Genomic DNA, 16,441 nt, shown 5'->3' with positions numbered 1-16,441 from the left:
CAGATTGAGGCTTTGCAAGATAAAATTAAGAATTTAAGAGAGGTGAGAGGACATCTAAAGAGAAGGAAACCTGAGGAGTGTGGCTGCAATAAACAGAGGTGGGTGTGTGTCCATCCATGGTCTCATTTTCACACAAGCTGCAGTGATGCACAGTAGGCTTGTTTCTCTCTTTTACCAATAGAAAGCTTAATAAATTGATATCATATATTGTAATGATCTAAACCATGTATGTCAAATTAAACACGTCATAAACCTAAGCAGAAGCTTAAAAAAAAAGTCCCATTTACTTAAAAGATTGTTACAGGGCTTCCCTGGTGGCGCAGTGGTTGAGAGTCCGCCTGCCGATGCAGGGGACACGGGTTCGTGCCCCAGTCCGGGAGGATCCCACATGCCGCGGAGCGGCTGGGCCCGTTAGCCATGGCCGCTGGGCCTGCGCGTCCGGAGCCTGTGCTCCGCAACGGGAGAGGCCACAACAGTGAGGGGCCCGCGTACCGCAAAAAAAAAAAAAAAGATTGTTACATACAACAAAATAACTGCCTACCTTGTATTTTTCTTCCATTATATAAATCAACTGTTTGATCAAATGCACAATTATGAAGACTCACTTTTCAACCTTCTTGCCTGCAGCTATTACAACAAAGAGAAAGGTGTGAAAAAGCAAGAGAAATTAAAGAGCCACCTTCACCCATTCAAGTAAGTAACTGTTTTTGCCACATTTGCTGGGAGTGAAGGACTTTTTGCAGGGCCTTTCTGAAAGGCTGCTGGGACTCCTGTGTTCCAAGTGGTGCTGCTTAAGAAAAGTAGACGCAACTGGGAGGGCATTAGCTCAAGAAGTTGAAAACAAGCACACGTCTTGCCAAGGGACCATGGCAATCGATATTTTTGGAATCCCAGGAGGGAGCATCATTTGAAGTTCTGCTCTAATTGCGTGTGTGCTCTCTGCTGGTGTATCGGCTGGTATCTAGATTGTACTCCATGCACTGCTTTCTGTGGACAGTGATTAGGAGATGTGGACTCGCTGAATTAGGTCTGTGTGTTCTGCAGAGCAGCACGCAATTGTGTTGAATTCTATAAGTTGGAAGAAAAAGACATCTTCTTAAAATAATCGTAAAATGTGCATGTAAAGGGAATTTAATATTTGAGCCTCAACAAAATTTGAGCCCTTCATGGAAAGATCAAGATAATAAAAAAAAGTTTTTTTTAATTCTTTCCAAGCCTATTTTGTAGGATTTGTCCAGAGAATTTTAGAAACCTAATTCAAGTCATCTAATCCGACCAATCATTGACTTCATGGCTGATAGATACCGGGCCACCAGGAAGTTAAGTCACTTGCCCAAAGGGCATGGCCAACAGGATCTACTGATTCACATTGACATTTATTTCCATCAATGTTTGCATGTCAATAGGAAGAAACCGTCAATCCTGTTAAGATTCAGTAAAATTCTAAGAGCGTCACTTCATGAGTTTGTCTTCAATATTGCTTACATGTTGTGTTTCGAGGCCCTCTGGAAAAGTAAGGCCATCCATTATTGTGTGTCTGCTATCTTATGCCTAAAAATATGTGTGTGCGATTCATAGCAACAATCCTATTTTTACTTGAGAAGTGCTTTCTGATCATTAAAAAGTCCCTTATATTGGAACAGAGAAGCCGCTCAAGAAGTAGACAGCAAACTGCAGCTTTTCAAGGAGAACCGCAGGAGGAAGAAAGAGAGGAAGGAGAAGAAACGGCAGCGGAAGGGTGAGGAGTGCAGCCTTCCTGGCCTCACCTGCTTCACGCATGACAACAACCACTGGCAGACGGCGCCGTTCTGGAACCGTGAGTTGCCCCATCTAACTGCCACTTCCTGCCACCGTCCCAACAGCCAGCAGCTCGTGCCCGGTCACTTAGACTAGGAACTCAGCAGCTTGAAACCAGGACTCTAGAAAGATTCTAGATTAAAGCATCATATCATTGTCTATACTGACAACTAGAATCATTGTGCCCAAAGTTACGTTTTTCTTTAGAAATTTTTATTTTGACGTTTTGTTTGAAAATGCCCAGCTCTCCGTGGGTTTTTCTCCTGACGATATTTCACAGAGTACCCAGACCCTGACCGACTTCCGGCCCAGCAAGACTGCTTTGCCACTAAGGAACTAAATAAATGGATGAACAATTTTGTCCCCAATATACTTCATTTCTGCTTTATTTCAAGTGCATGGAGACTTGCACTTGAAGTCCAGGTCAATGTTTCTCAAACCGGGATTTGGAGACTCCCAGGAAACCAGAGATCATCCTTGGGGAGACCTAGGGCCTATTTGTGATCATTTTTGTTTCTCTTTCTGTTTTGGTGCATCTTGATTTCAGGGTCTATGTTTGCAGTTATGTTTACATAATGTTTACATACTCGAGGCTGAGTGAACTCTTAAAGGCCTAGCTTTAACTTTGAATGTGGGGATCTGACGGTCACAGAGCTTGCTGGCGATCTGTTCTCCATCAGGCTCTGGGCCGAGCACGGGAGACACACCATGAGCGAGACACACCTCCTTCTCTGCCCTCAAGACACTTATATTCCAAGAGCGGTAAAGAAAGAAAGTAAATGAAATCAATAAAATAATTACAAGTTGTAATAATGCTGTGAAGGAAACAGTGATCAAAGTTTTTAAAAGGGTCCCTTTTAGAGAGGGTAGGGATAAAGGGCCTTTCTGAAGAGGTGAAATTGAAGCTGAAACCTGAGGCGTGGAGAGAAGGAATCATGTGAACAGGGGTTGGGGGTGCAGCACCCCAGGCAGAGGGAGTAGCAGAAGCTTTCATTGGACCTCTCTTTCCCGTACTTTCTACAAGTCAACCAGTGGACCTCTGCGTGGTACAAAAGATGTTCATGGTGACAGTCCATCTCATGTTCAAGTGTTGTAGAGAGTCTGCAAGATCACAAATTTTGTCATCCTTAAATCCACTGAGCGGCGCTCAAGCCTCCTCCAAACCCATCCACACTGCAGAATCCCCTCTCTTTCCAGGCACCATTTGTGACACGCGACCATCTGACATTCAGAGCAAGCTAAGGCACTGGGTCCCTCTTTTTATTAAGGAACCATTTTTTCCCTCTTTAAAAAAAATTAAAACAACCATAAATAGGAGTTCCGATACTTTCCTTCCCGTTCTCTACTCAGTCACCCTGTTTTGGAGACAGTGCCCCACAGAGCTAAGGGGACAGCAAACGAAAGAGCCTGAAACTTCACCTTCGCCTTCAGCCTATCATCACCCTCCTAGGTTGCCACTGTTGTTTTGCATCTTCACCTAATCTCACAGCAAATTTGTACAGAGAGGGGGAGAAATGTCATTGTTTTTCACGTCTACACGCACAGTATTTGCAAGAAAGAAAATGTGAACTTCGAAATGTAAAGATAGGGAACGCTGGAATGGCTGGGCTCCTGGGTTTTCTCATTCTTTTCGTTTTGTTTTTCTTTCTTACCGACAGTGGGCTCTTTCTGTGCTTGCACGAGTTCTAACAATAACACCTACTGGTGTTTGCGGACAGTTAATGACACGCATAATTTTCTCTTCTGTGAGTTCGCCACTGGCTTTTTGGAGTATTTTGATATGAATACTGATCCTTATCAGGTAAGTCAATATGTTTTCGTTTTATGAAGCTTATTGAAAATGGAATAAGCAGAACGTGAGCTTAAAGATACTGTCCTGGCCGCTTCATCCACAGCTCACAAATACCGTGCACACGATAGAACGGGGCGTTTTGAATCAGCTACACATGCAGCTGGTGGAACTCAGGAGCTGTCAGGGGTATAAGCAGTGCAACCCAAGACCTAAGGGCCTAGAAGTTGGTAAGGAAAAAAAAATTTTTGTGTCCCATAGTAAGTTCTTTCTGTTGTCAAGTTTTCTGCCTTTGAAACATGTAGTTGGGGATAGAAGACATAGAAACGTCTAGTTTGGGATCCTTACAGGGGAAACTTGCCAGGCAATTCCAAACATATTTTGTTCTCTAGTTTAGCTCTGGCGCACTAATGAAAAATTTAATACCCCCGAAGATTTGGGGAGTGTTTCATTCCATCTCTCCCAAAGATCCATTCTCTTAGTAAACCTCAATTCCTGATGGAAGCATCCACTGGAAAACGGGATGAAAGTATTGGGGGTTTATTTGTTATGGATGTCAACAGTCATAAGATATACTCTAGGTCAACCAGGATATCCTATTTTTTTTTAAGAGAATTGGGATGGAAACACACAATGCCCTATTTCTGCTTCTCAGAGTTTGGAACTCCCCCAGTTGGATCCCTGCCCACGACACATTGAATTAGATTTCTTCTGCAAGTATTTCCCATCTGAAACTAGAGATGTTTGAGCACAACGTGGTCTTGAGATCTGAAAGTATAAGAGGGCCTGTATGGAATCAGCCAGATGTTCCCTCCCTGGTCTGCAATGTTAAACTCATTTCTCCTTTGGCTCATGGAGATGCAGTTCTTTTCAGGGTCCGTCCCAGCTCTTTCCTGGTTAATGAGAATACTTATTTTCTCATAATTCCTGTGGAAATGTAAATGTCAGCTGTCCATAGGAGGAAGGAGAAAGAGCTGAGGCTGGCCAAGGGCACAGCATGCCAACCCCAAAAGGGTGAAGAGCTAGACCCAAAGGCAGTGGGGAGCAATTTGCAAAAACCCTCTGTTGGGCAGCTGAGTTTTCTCAGTGTCCTTAAGGGCCTGTGTCTCTGTGGGTCCCCTGCAGAACCAGCAATAAAAGTAAGCAGCTCCCCAAGCCATGAGCCTTGATGGGGGACTCAGCGGGGAGGGGGGCGGGCAGTGGCACATCCTGAAATGATCAGCATCGTCACCTGTCATTTCCACCATTATAGGGTCCTCACTGCATTCAAGCTGTGAACCCCAGAGGAAATTCTAAATCCTGTGGGCGGTCCCATCACAGCTGTCAGTCACCACCCCTCAGTAAAAACCTTATTGGAATTCGTTGCCAGCCAGAAGAGTCCAGCCAGGTCTTTTGGTCACTGACTCCACTCAGCTTAAATCTTTTCAGATATCCTGCTTATCTGTTGACCTTTTCCTCAAATTTTACCCCCCAAAAAGCCCCCTAAGGCCTGGAAATTGAAACAAGTATTAGAGGCACTAGAAATATTACACCCGGATATTTCTGCCCTGAAGAACATAGCACTCCTACTGGTGATGACACAGCAGCTCCACTTAGTGAAACCTGATAGAGTCTCTAAGTGGTGAACGACACGCCAGGCGGACCTCTTGTTACCGTTACGCTTCAAGTAGTCCTGTCCACCTTCTAGACGCTTCCTGAGGGAGATGATTATTGGCCCTTTTTTCCAAGTGTTTTGTCTAAAATAACCAAAAGTTAACTATTCCTGAGACTTACATGGACTTCGGGAAGTACCGTTTTATCGCTTTGAAATGGGCTTTCCTATCTCACCCTCACCCATTTTTCATGTGAAGTCTGATACGTTTTATCTTAAACCTTTTTATTTATAGCTTTCCATCCTCATTTTGAACCTGTCTAATAGAAAAGCTCTGTTGGGCTCCGGCACTGTCTGTATTTCACACGATATATTTCTTTCTAGGGTTTAGATGTTGTGCATGGAACATGACACAGTGGGTGGTTTTATGAGTTGTAAAGCTAACATAAATTACTCTTATATTTTCCTATATCAGGAAATAAAGATGGAGGAAGCTATGACCTGCACAGGTATTCACACTTTTTTATTCTCCCTGGCAGCTTCTTTCCCAGTCATTGCATGATTCAGCCACTTTAACTCATTTCTGTTTCTCACCTTGTCGTACAGAGCGTAGCTTGGGGTGCATGCATGTTCTAACAGCTTTCTCCACCGTCTTGTGTCACTGGGGACAGATCTGTCATTTTGCTTTTAAATCAACTCATTGTCACAACAAGATGTCTCTCAGAGCATTCACTCAGTCCCGTGCTTGATTGCTTGTTGGATGGTGCTTTTAAGCACGGAATGATGTGAAGAGGGAGAAAACAGAATGACCTTCGGGAGCCCTGGGGACAAGGGGGGAGAATTATTTTCCTGGTGGTGCTTACACGTTGATTTGGTGGAGAGCCTTCACAGAAATGAGGTAGAGATTTTATGAACTATGAAGTCAAAATCATGAAAGGCGTCACGGGAATTTTAAGAGCACGCTAGAGCCAAAGTTGGGGCAAAGAGAAGGCGTTTCCTCGTTCACAGCCTTTAATTAACTTTGGTGGTGAAAGCAGCGGTGATGGGGCTCAGAAGCTTTGCCGGGTGGTGGTGAGTGAATAGGAAGCGTGGGAGTCGGGGTCAGGGTATCTGGAATCAAGTCTCGCAGAAAGGCCCCAGCACAGCCTGGAGACAATAGTGCCTGACACATGAAAGCTTGACGAACGGCCCTCAGCCCAGCCCTCTTATCCCCTCCAGCCCCCCATCCATCACGCTTACCTCCCTGTGCCCCAGGGTCGGGGAGGGGGACCCAGAATGCCTGGCGGCCGTGGCAGCCCTTGCACAGAAACTTCTACTCCAAGCTTAGACTTCAAGCAGGTCTGTCAGAAACATGCCGTGTGGGGCAGGAGGGGTCTGTCCTTACCACTTTACTGAGGGGAAACTGAGGCACGGATGTGTCACTGCTTTAGTTCACGAATCCTCTTGGGAGAAACACTTTCATCAAAGGAACATGGACCTCACTGGTGTCACCCATCTTGATACTGTCTCAAAGAAATAGAATACTATCGCCTGTCCGGGGCACCCTGGTGGCCCCCCTGACCCTCCTCCAGCCTCCTGAGCTGTGGTCTCAGGTTCCTCCTTTCAGAGGGCAGTTCATTGGTCCCATGAGAAGCTGAATGATGGCGGAGAAGGTGTAAGCAAACAAGACAGAGAAAGCTGGACTTTTGAGGATCCTTGATAACGGTCTCTCTATCTCTTCTTTTTCTCTCCCCTCTTGTCTTTCTCCTTTCCTTTCCTCACTCTGCCTCCGCACCCACCCTGCGTACCCCGCACCAGCACACGTAAGACACAGCAGGACAGCCCCCTCTTACGTGGGTCTCCCGCAGGCTATGGGCTGACGAGGTAACATCTCACACCCCAGGACTGATCTACCTGCTTCCCGGGGGTCCCATTAAGACATTTCTGAAGTGGGGCATTTTCAGTGGACCTCACACTAGATGCTGACTTAAGTTATTTTAAGATGCGCTCAGTTCTACAGCTTCGGGATTTTCCTTCTGGCCCACTTTTATTTCTGTCATGACAGAGGGAAAAGGGTATTAACGGGTTATTTAAGACACAAGTCTGGTCAGAGATGAGGAAGAGAGTTCTTCTTCACCGAGCCATCCTTGGACAGCTTTGAGATGAAGAATGGCTAACTGCACTCCAGTCATGAGTAAAGGACAGGATCTGGGACTCCCCCTACCCTGATCCCTGTCACCACCATCACTGAACGGGGCCAAATGCATCATTTCTGGGGTCGTTTGGGCAAACCCTTGGTAGCTTTAGGTGTTGAGGGCATGGCGTCCCTTCCCTGGTAATGTGGCCAGTGAAAGTGTGTGTGCAGGGTAACCTCGTGTTACCTGTTTTTTTTTTTTCTTCTTCTAAATTCCCTACCAATGGACAAATCTAAGGATCCTTTTTAACTCAGAATGACTGGCGTTTTCAGACTCCACCATTTCATAATCCATGAGGCAAACTACCTTTTCAGCTGCCATCCACATCGTAGGCAGGAAATGACGAAACAGGAGGGCATCGACCTGTCAGACCTGGGCTCTCACTGGACACCCAAAGGCAGTGCTTGATGTGCTCCCCCCGTCCACTGCATCCTGTTGGATTGAAAGGCAACAGATGTGGAAAGGCCGAAAAAACTGCCGTCCCAGTTTACCAGCCCACAGCCCTCCCGTGACGGCACCACTAATGGGTTTTTGGAAGCTTCGATTCTTTACGATTTTTATTTATTTATTTTAGGAAACTAATTAAAATGCATTTTGAATCATGCAATTTGATTACAAAAGCCTTTGAGAAAAATGAGAACAATCACACCTGAAGAATTTGAAATTTGAAAATTCAAGAATATTTTAGAAAATGTACTTTGTACGAGACTGACTACAAAAGAGTTTGTAAACTGCCTTCAGTTTTGTGAATTTTCAAAAATTAATCCTTAGGCTTATTTAGAAGGTCTTTTAAAAGCCAGTCTGTTCCCTGTTCAATTTCCTTTTTTTTTTTTTTTTTTGGCGTGGGAGGTCCATGAGGCAGGGTAGCTGAAACGCTTTGCTTTTTCCCACTGGTCACTTTCCCGGTTAGGACAAGCTCAGAGTAGGGACACAGCTCAGTAAAGTGGCCCCCATTCTACTCAGGAAATAATTGCTGGCTTGAGTTGAAAGTAATAAGTTCTGTGTTGCAAAATAGAATCAGATCCACAGGTTGATGGGGCGTTTATTTTTCCCATTGCCTGTGAAAGCAGATGCCACTACCCTTTGATGAGCTGCTGGCGGTCACGGTCACTTCTTGGCAGCCTAAGGCTGGCATGGCTGCTTCCTGCCCCCTTTTGTCCCACACCCTGCAGGCCACGTCGTGCCCACCCTCAGCGACCATGCTTCTGTCCACATTGCTTTTGCTTGTTTGTTTTTTCCAAATGTAAAGTAGACTTTTTCTTTTTATTGAAGTATAGTTGGTTTACAATGCTGTGTTAGTTTCTGGTGTACAGCAAAGTGTTTCACTTTTATGCATGTATATACATATATTCTTTTTCAGATTCTTTTTCCGTATAGGTTATTACAGAATATTAAGTAGAGTCCCGTGTGCTACACAGTAGGCCCTGTTGATTATCTATTTTATATATAGTAGTGTGTTTCTGTTAATTCCATACTCCTAATTTATCCCTCCCCTCCGTCTTTCACGTTTGGTAACCATAAGTTTGTTTTCTATGTCTGTGAGTCTGTTTCTGTTTTGTAAACAAGTTCATTTGTATCTTTTTTAGATTTCGCATATAAGTGATATGGTATTTGACTTTCTCTGTCTGACTCACTTCACTTAGTATGATAATCTCTAGGTCCATCCATGTTGCTGCAAATGGCATTATTTCATTCTTTTTTGTGGCTGAGTAGTATTCCGTTGTATATGTACCGTATCTTCTTTATCCATTCCTCTGTCGATGGACATTTAGGTTGCTTCCATGTCCTGGCTATTGTAAATAGTGTTGCTATGAACATGGGCGTGCATGTATTTTTTCAAATTAGAGTTTTCTCCAAATATATGCCCAGGAATGGGATCACTGTGTCCTTTAGTTTTTAAGGAACCGCTTCTGCTTGTTTTGACTAATTTGCCCCTGTGGCCACAGTGCGTTCCTTGTAGACAGTTACGGGTGGCATAGCTGTGTGTTAGAGGCTGCAAAGTACTGTGGTTAGAGCACAGACACTGAAGCCACCCTGCCTTGAGTTCAGATCCCAGCCTCACTAGTCAGAAGCTGAGAACAGAGCCTAACATATAGCAAGCCCCAATGATGATGGGTATTATTAGTCAGGTATAATATGGGGGCCCAAAACATTCACATGAAGAAAGCGGTATGTGAAAGGGGGTAATGAGTGATAAAAGAATGCTACTGTATTTTATAAGAAACACAAAAAGATATTCATCAACACCAACACCATCTCCATCATCACTCATTGGCAGCCCAGAGTTCAGCACACGAATGCATTTTCTGAACCATCCAAACCTCTTGAGATCAGAAAGGAAAAACACAGCCTTCACTGCCCTGCTCTGTGTTGTCCTAAGGAAGCTGCCCCCGGGTCTCTTCTCTCAGTCACATCTCAGGGCTCCGTTTTCTTTTCAAGCTGCCTTGCTAGCACTGTTGAACTTTTCTGTTTAAGGCACTAGACCAAGAGATGGGTCAAAGCCAGGGTTTGGAGTTCAAGGGGCTGGAGGTGAGGTCGGCTTCCTAAGACGAAGAGGGGACCTGTGTCAGGGCTGTTAAAGGTGTGGGTCAGGACCAGGAGCCCTGGGTGCTGCTGTGCAGCTTGCACCCTGAAAAGAAGTGTGCCGTGGAGGGACAGGTAGGCACTGAAATCCAGTTTCCATTATCCCCAGTGGATTAAGTCATTTGTCAAATGCTGCTGGTACACAGAGAGCAATTTCAGAATTGCTAAATCACACTACTGCAAAAACAAACCTGCTGTCTGGAGTTCAGTGTATTTTTCAATTGTTTCTCTTTTGATTAACAAAAAACAGTGCTATGTTCAAAGTTATCTGGGCTTGTTCTGTGCCCCGCCCTCTTTGATTATGGTTATGTTATTCATTTGAAATAAAGTAAGGTTTGTTTATTTGTTTGTATTCCATTTTAGGTTTTTTCTATCTTCATCATTATTCATTTGATTTTGGTTTTTAGTATGTAATGCCTTCACCTAGCTCCAAAGTCAAAACTGCAAAAAGCATAATTTATTCAACTGCTCTTTTATGTATTATTCAGTTATTTTCATATTTTACAATTACAAATAGTACTGCAATAAAGGGCCTTGTGCAAGTGTAATTTCATGTTGTTGAGAATATCTTCAGAGTAAATTCCTAGTCATGAATTGGTGGGATTACTGTATCAACAGGTAAATGCATATGTGGATGTATTAAATATTGCCAAATTCTCTTCCATAAGGGTTACATTCCCATCATCAGTGTATGACAGTGTTTGCTTTTGACAGCTGTCAGGCTTTTTAATTTTTTTCCAATCAAATAAGAAAGAAAAAGGGTATGGCAGTATGGTTTTAATTTGTATTGCTCTTATTATGAGCAGAGTTGCACGTATTTTTGAAAGTTCAAAGGACATTTTACATATTTTGTATATTATCTGGTTATGTCTTTGACCATTTTTCTGTCTGATTTCTGAAAGAATTATCAGGAAGACTTTTTTTTTTTTATTGAAGTATAGTTGATATACAATATTATGTAAGTTACAGGCATACATTATAGTGATTCACAATTTTTAAAGGTTATACTCCATTTATAGTTATTATAAAGTATTAGCTATTGGGAAGAATTTATACCTTTATGATGCTGAGTCTTCTATCCAAGAGCAAAGGACATCTTTCCATCTGGCTAAGTATACTTATGGGTCTTTCAGGAGCTTTTAAAAGTATTTTCTTAAAGGTTTTGCACATTCTTATTAAGTTTATTTATAAGTACTTTATCTTCTTTGTTACTATTGTAAATAGGGTTTTCCTCCATCCTTAAAACCTCTACTTGATTATTGTTTGTGTATATGAGGGCTATTGGGTTCTGTATATTAACTTTACATCCTGCTACCTTTTAAATTTTTTTTTTTTTGAGTTAACTTTGTCATGGATTTTCTTGGATTTTCCAGATACACTACCATACATTTGCAAGTAGAGATAGCTTTGCTTCTTTTCCCACTTGTGTGTCTCTGATTTATCTAATTGGATAAACTAATGCTTTCAGTACAATGTGACCTTGTCCCTGTTCTTAATGAAAAGACTTTCAGGATTTTCCCATGAAGTGAGAAGCATGTTTAGGACTAAGATATTTACATTTTTATTATGTTAGGGAAATAGTCATCAATTCTTTTTTTAGTGTTTTTATCAATAATGAGTGTTGAATTTGTCAAAAGCCTTTTCAGCATCTATGGAGATATGCAGATCATTTTTCTCTTTAGATCTACTAATATGGTATATTGTATTAATAGACTTGCTAAGAATGAACCAACTTTCCATTGCAGTAGGTCATCATGTGTTATTTTCTTAATATAGTATTGAATTCTCTTCACTAATATTTAGGATTTTTGCATCTTAATAAATGATTTCAGTCTGAAATTGTCTTTCTGTTTATGCTAGCATTCTCTTTTTAGGTATTATACTGGTTTCCTATTACTCTTATAACTACCCCAGTACCTTAAAGCAACACAGATTTATTCTCTGACTTTTCTAGAAGTCAGAAGTCTGAAATGGGTTTTACTGGGCTAAAATCAAGCTATCAGCTGGTCTACGTTCTTTCTGGGGGCTCTAGGGAAGAATCCATTTCCTTGCTTTTTCCAGCTTCTAGAAGCTGCCTGCATTCCTTGTTCATGGCCCTTTCCTCCAGCTTCAAAGCTGAAAATGTAGCGTCTTCAAATCTCAATACCTACCTCTACCCCACCCCCGCCAACATACACATCCCTTTGCTTCCGAGGTCACATTTTCTCTGACTCTCCTGCCTCCCTTTTTTCTAAAAAAGACCTCTGGGATTACATCGGCCCCACCTGGCTGCTCCAGGATAACCCCGCCCCCCCCACCCCCGCCAATCTCAAAATCCATAACTTAATTTGCATCTGCAAAGTCCATTTTGCCATGTAAGGCAACATACCCAGTTTCCAGGGATTAGGAATGTGGACATCTTTGGGGGGTGAGTCCACTATTCTGCCTACCACAGCTAACAATGTTATACTTGCTTCGTTAAAAAGTTTGAAAGTGTTCTTCGATCTTCTATGCTCTGGAACACATTGTAGAGCATTGAGATTCTCTTTTCCTTGAAGGTTTAGTAAAACTCTCCTGTGAAATCATAGAGACCTGGTGCTTCTTTGTAGTGTAATTCTTACAAGACTGATAGAAATTTCCTATAGTAGTTCTTATAAACTTATATAAAGGTTATAAACCTTTCTTTTCCTTCTTTGGAAATTGTTCTGTGTAAGCTTTCTATCTCTATTGGGTCAATTTCAATAAAATGTATTTTCCTAGACAATTATGTGTTTCATCTAGATTTTCCAATCTGTTCACTTTAATGTCTGCACATAGTTGCTTGCGTTTTAAATTTTGTATATGTCAATGATTATTTCTCCCTTGTCATTTTCTATTTTGTATATTTGAAATTTCTCCCCTTTTTCTTAATTAGGTAAGCTAATGACTATCTGTTTTGATCCTTTTTTTTAAAGAACCAGGATTTTGATTTATTAATTAGATATGTCATTTTTTTCTGTTCTCTACCTCATTAATTTTGGTTTACTCCTGGATCTGATAAACGTGTTAAGTGCTCACCATCAATCCTTTTGCTGAAGTTTCCCCAGTGATTTCTTGGATGAATGAAACTCATCCTCTAGGAGACTCTGCTCAAGATGAACTGATGTGTGCAGTATTCTCTGCACCCTTACATGTTTGAATCTGTTTTTCTGTAGCCTTGATACTTGAAGGAGAGCTTGACTGAATATATGATCCTTGGTTCCTACTTTAATTTCTGATTTAAGGTGACTTTTACATCCTTGGATGCTTGATTGAGAAGGTTCAATTTACTTAGCCTTGTTACGTTGTGGTTGTCTTCACTTTACGGTTTATTTTGGCAGGGGCATTTTCATAAGATGGTAGACTTTTTGTTCTTATTTTCTATTTTCTCTTCTAATAATATTGTTTATATTTAGACTGCTTCTATTAATTTCAAGTATTTACAAGATGCCTGGTTTAAGAAGATCCTTTTCTGTGTAACCAATTATACTTTCTTTTTACTTTTTTATTTTCTTATTATTGGGGGATGGGATTGTAAGAGGTTGTGTGTCCTCAAATCTCTTTGTTTCTCTCTTTTTCTTGCAGGACCTGAAATTTCCCCCCTTTGGCTTCCTTTTTCCTTTATTGCCAGTTTCCAAAGGCTGTTTCTCTCTTCCTTTGTCTCCTTTTCTCCCTGAAATGATGCCTTTCAAGACTGCCACCTCGATTCATGTGCCCTTCTAGGTCTTTTCCTCATTTGTCAGTACCGCGATTTACCAAGACTCTACAGTGTTTTATACTTCAGGTTAACATTCTTTCCAGCAATGGTTTCAAATCCATTTTTGACTTCATTCTCTCTTTCTTCTTTTCTCTTGTATGCAATCTTCCCAGGGCTGGTGCCCAAAGTGTGACATACAGCTCTACTGGGACTTGGTATTAACTTTTTTCTCACTTACAGGTGATTTGAAGATTCTAGAATTCTCTATCTTCTGGTTATACTAAGGGTGTGGGTTTTGTATAGTTTTACTCACTCTTCCTGCTAATCTGTATTGCTTTGTGGGTAGTTCATTGCATTCTTGGGCGCACCTAGAGAAAAGCTGTTGTTTTCTGCAGAACTATAGTCATATTAGTGATGTAGAAAAATCCGAGAGAGAGAAAGCTGGTGTATTCTTTGCATGCTGTGAAAAACCACTCAATGATTGATTTATGTAAAGGATAGAACTTTTAGGGCAAAAAAGCAATCAAAGAAATAGATCCATTTACTGTGAAGAGTTTAATTGCATTCAAATGTGTTTTTATACTGAGTGTCAGGGAATATAAAATAAAAATATCTTACTAAGCGTTGCCTATTACATTAAATTACTTTGACTTTTTTTTTTTTTTTTTTTGCCGTACGCGGGCCTCCCACTGTTGTGGCCTCTCCCGTTGCGGAGCACAGGCTCCGGACGCGCAGGCTCAGTGACCATGGCTCACGGGCCCAGCCGCTCCGCGGCATGTGGGATCTTCCCGGGCTGGGGCACGAACCCGTGACCCCTGCATCGGCAGGCGGACTCTCAACCACTGCGCCACCAGGGCATTCATCCAGCAGCCCTATAAGTAGTAAAGATTTTATCACACAACTATTCCCACATGTGGCAGATGAGGGACCAAGACTCAGAGAGACTCATTCACTTGACTTCCTGATTGCACAGGAGACTTGAGTAGAGCCAGGAGTAAAACATAAGCCCCCTGACCGGTAATACCAGTGTATCTCCAGTACCAGCCAAGCCTGGTCATAGAAGTTCTCACTCATTCGATCTTCTTTCCAAATTTCATTATCATTCAGTCACTTTTGTAACCTTTGGCCCCTCCTTGACAACAAATTACTAGGGAAACATACTTTTTAGTGTTTTATTTCAAATTGACTTGTACCACAAAAACAATGTAAGTTATTTAGCCAGTAAGTAGGAAATATTTTCTCCACTAAGGATCCACCTTCATCTCTTTTCACAGAGGACAGTTATGGGACGGATGGGAAGGTTAGTCAGCCCAGTCTCACTGCAGACGTCAACTGGCAAGGCCTGGGGGATCTATACAGTGTGAATGGAAGCATCTACGAGGACAGACCAAACTATAGACTTAGTCTGGTTGACTGGACTAATCACGTGAAGGCTGCAGATAGAGTATTTGCACTGTTGAACAGTCACCATGAGCAAAATAAAGCAAATGAGACTAAAAGTGCTCGAAGTGATGGGTTCCTGGCTATGTCTGCTGAGCTTTCGGCACCAGCAGAGTCAGATGAAGACCCGAGGCATAGGGTTGGAGAAGCACCTCCTTTGACCTTGCCGGCTGACCTTCCCACCCTGCATTCCAACCGACCAACATTCAGCCCTGAGAGTGAACTTGAATGGAATAACGACATGCCCGAAGTTAATCGTTTGAATTCTGAACACTGGAGAAATCATAAAACTGACAAGTGGTTGGAGCATGAAGAGAGCAATCTTCTTGAAACTGATTTCAGCGGCGATGGCACGACGACGGAGCTGGTGCAGCCCGGGCCCAGGCACCAGAAGGGACTTCCCCAGGATGGTCCTCCAAGAGAAGATGCTTCTGAAGTTCGGCTGCATCTTACCGCGCATCCTGATGTTGACTCCATTCATCGGGATCAAAGCGTCCGCCAATAGGAGCAGCCTATTTCCTCCTGCAGCCAAGACAGGATGTCAGACCAGGTGGAGAAGAGTCACAGGAGGCGGGACTTACAGAGCCCGGAAGGCGGTGCCTCCTTTCCAGTCTCCTCCTATTAGATGCCATGTTACCTTACCCTAAACACAGTATTTCTTTTTTTAACTTTTTCTTAGTAAACTAATAAAGGCAATCATGACAACCGACATTCCAAACTCCCCCGGGTCCTCCCCCGGGTACACCCGTGCAGCGGAAGTCAAGTGCGCGTGCGAGCGGTACGCGCCCAGGGACTCTGTCCTAAGTCGCTATTCGTCCAGAGTAGAAAGACGGGTGGATTTGTGGGGTTTTGATTGTTTGGGGGGTACTAAAACAGTATTATCTTTTGAAAGTTGTAGGGACATGAGTATATAAATGTTATCCAACCAAGATGGCTAGAATTGTGCCTTTCTGAGTTTCTGAAACTTGACATCATCGGTGAAATCTCAATCCATTTTCCACGGCCTGCAAAGTGTGGTTTTGATTCATTTTTAACCACTGGAATTTTTCAAGGCCCTCGTTTTTAGCTCAGTGATTTTGCACTTTGAGATCGGAATGCCATGTCTATTTGGTTAGTCTTATTTTTTTTCCAGACTTGTCAGTCTCACTGCTTGCTCTCAGTGTGACAAAGGAAAATGGACCCCCAAGGGTGACACACAGTATGGATCACATATTGTTCAACATACGCTTTTGCCAGAAAATAATGCATGTGTTTTACCTCTACTTGCTAAAACTGATTAACAGAAAGGCATGGCTAAGGATATTGGCAGTAAAAATAAATAAACAAAACAAAGATTGCCTGCTTACTCTGTGCCTAGCCTCAAAGTGTTCACC

The 16,441-nt window shown here is 42.5% G+C and overlaps 1 protein-coding gene across 1 annotated transcript in view; it reads left to right on the top strand.

The window, feature by feature from the left end:
- Positions 1 to 15,097, top strand: part of SULF1 (sulfatase 1) — a 161,585-nt gene extending 146,488 nt beyond the window's left edge. The window contains exons 16-22 of the mRNA XM_029223225.1: positions 4 to 98; positions 628 to 693; positions 1,644 to 1,816; positions 3,456 to 3,598; positions 3,693 to 3,816; positions 5,653 to 5,686; positions 14,903 to 15,097. Coding sequence (XP_029079058.1) covers positions 4 to 98; positions 628 to 693; positions 1,644 to 1,816; positions 3,456 to 3,598; positions 3,693 to 3,816; positions 5,653 to 5,686; positions 14,903 to 14,933 — 666 coding nt within the window. The 3' untranslated portion in view covers positions 14,934 to 15,097. The remainder of the gene's footprint in view (positions 1 to 3; positions 99 to 627; positions 694 to 1,643; positions 1,817 to 3,455; positions 3,599 to 3,692; positions 3,817 to 5,652; positions 5,687 to 14,902) is intronic.
- The last annotated feature ends 1,344 nt before the right edge of the window (positions 15,098 to 16,441 follow it).

This window comes from Monodon monoceros, unplaced genomic scaffold (assembly GCF_005190385.1).
Source record: "Monodon monoceros isolate NGI ecotype Baffin Bay Population unplaced genomic scaffold, NGI_Narwhal_1 Super_Scaffold_14, whole genome shotgun sequence".
NCBI lineage: Eukaryota > Metazoa > Chordata > Mammalia > Artiodactyla > Monodontidae > Monodon > Monodon monoceros.
Note: the sequence above shows the minus strand (reverse complement) of the source record. Positions and strands in the feature narration are given on the sequence as shown.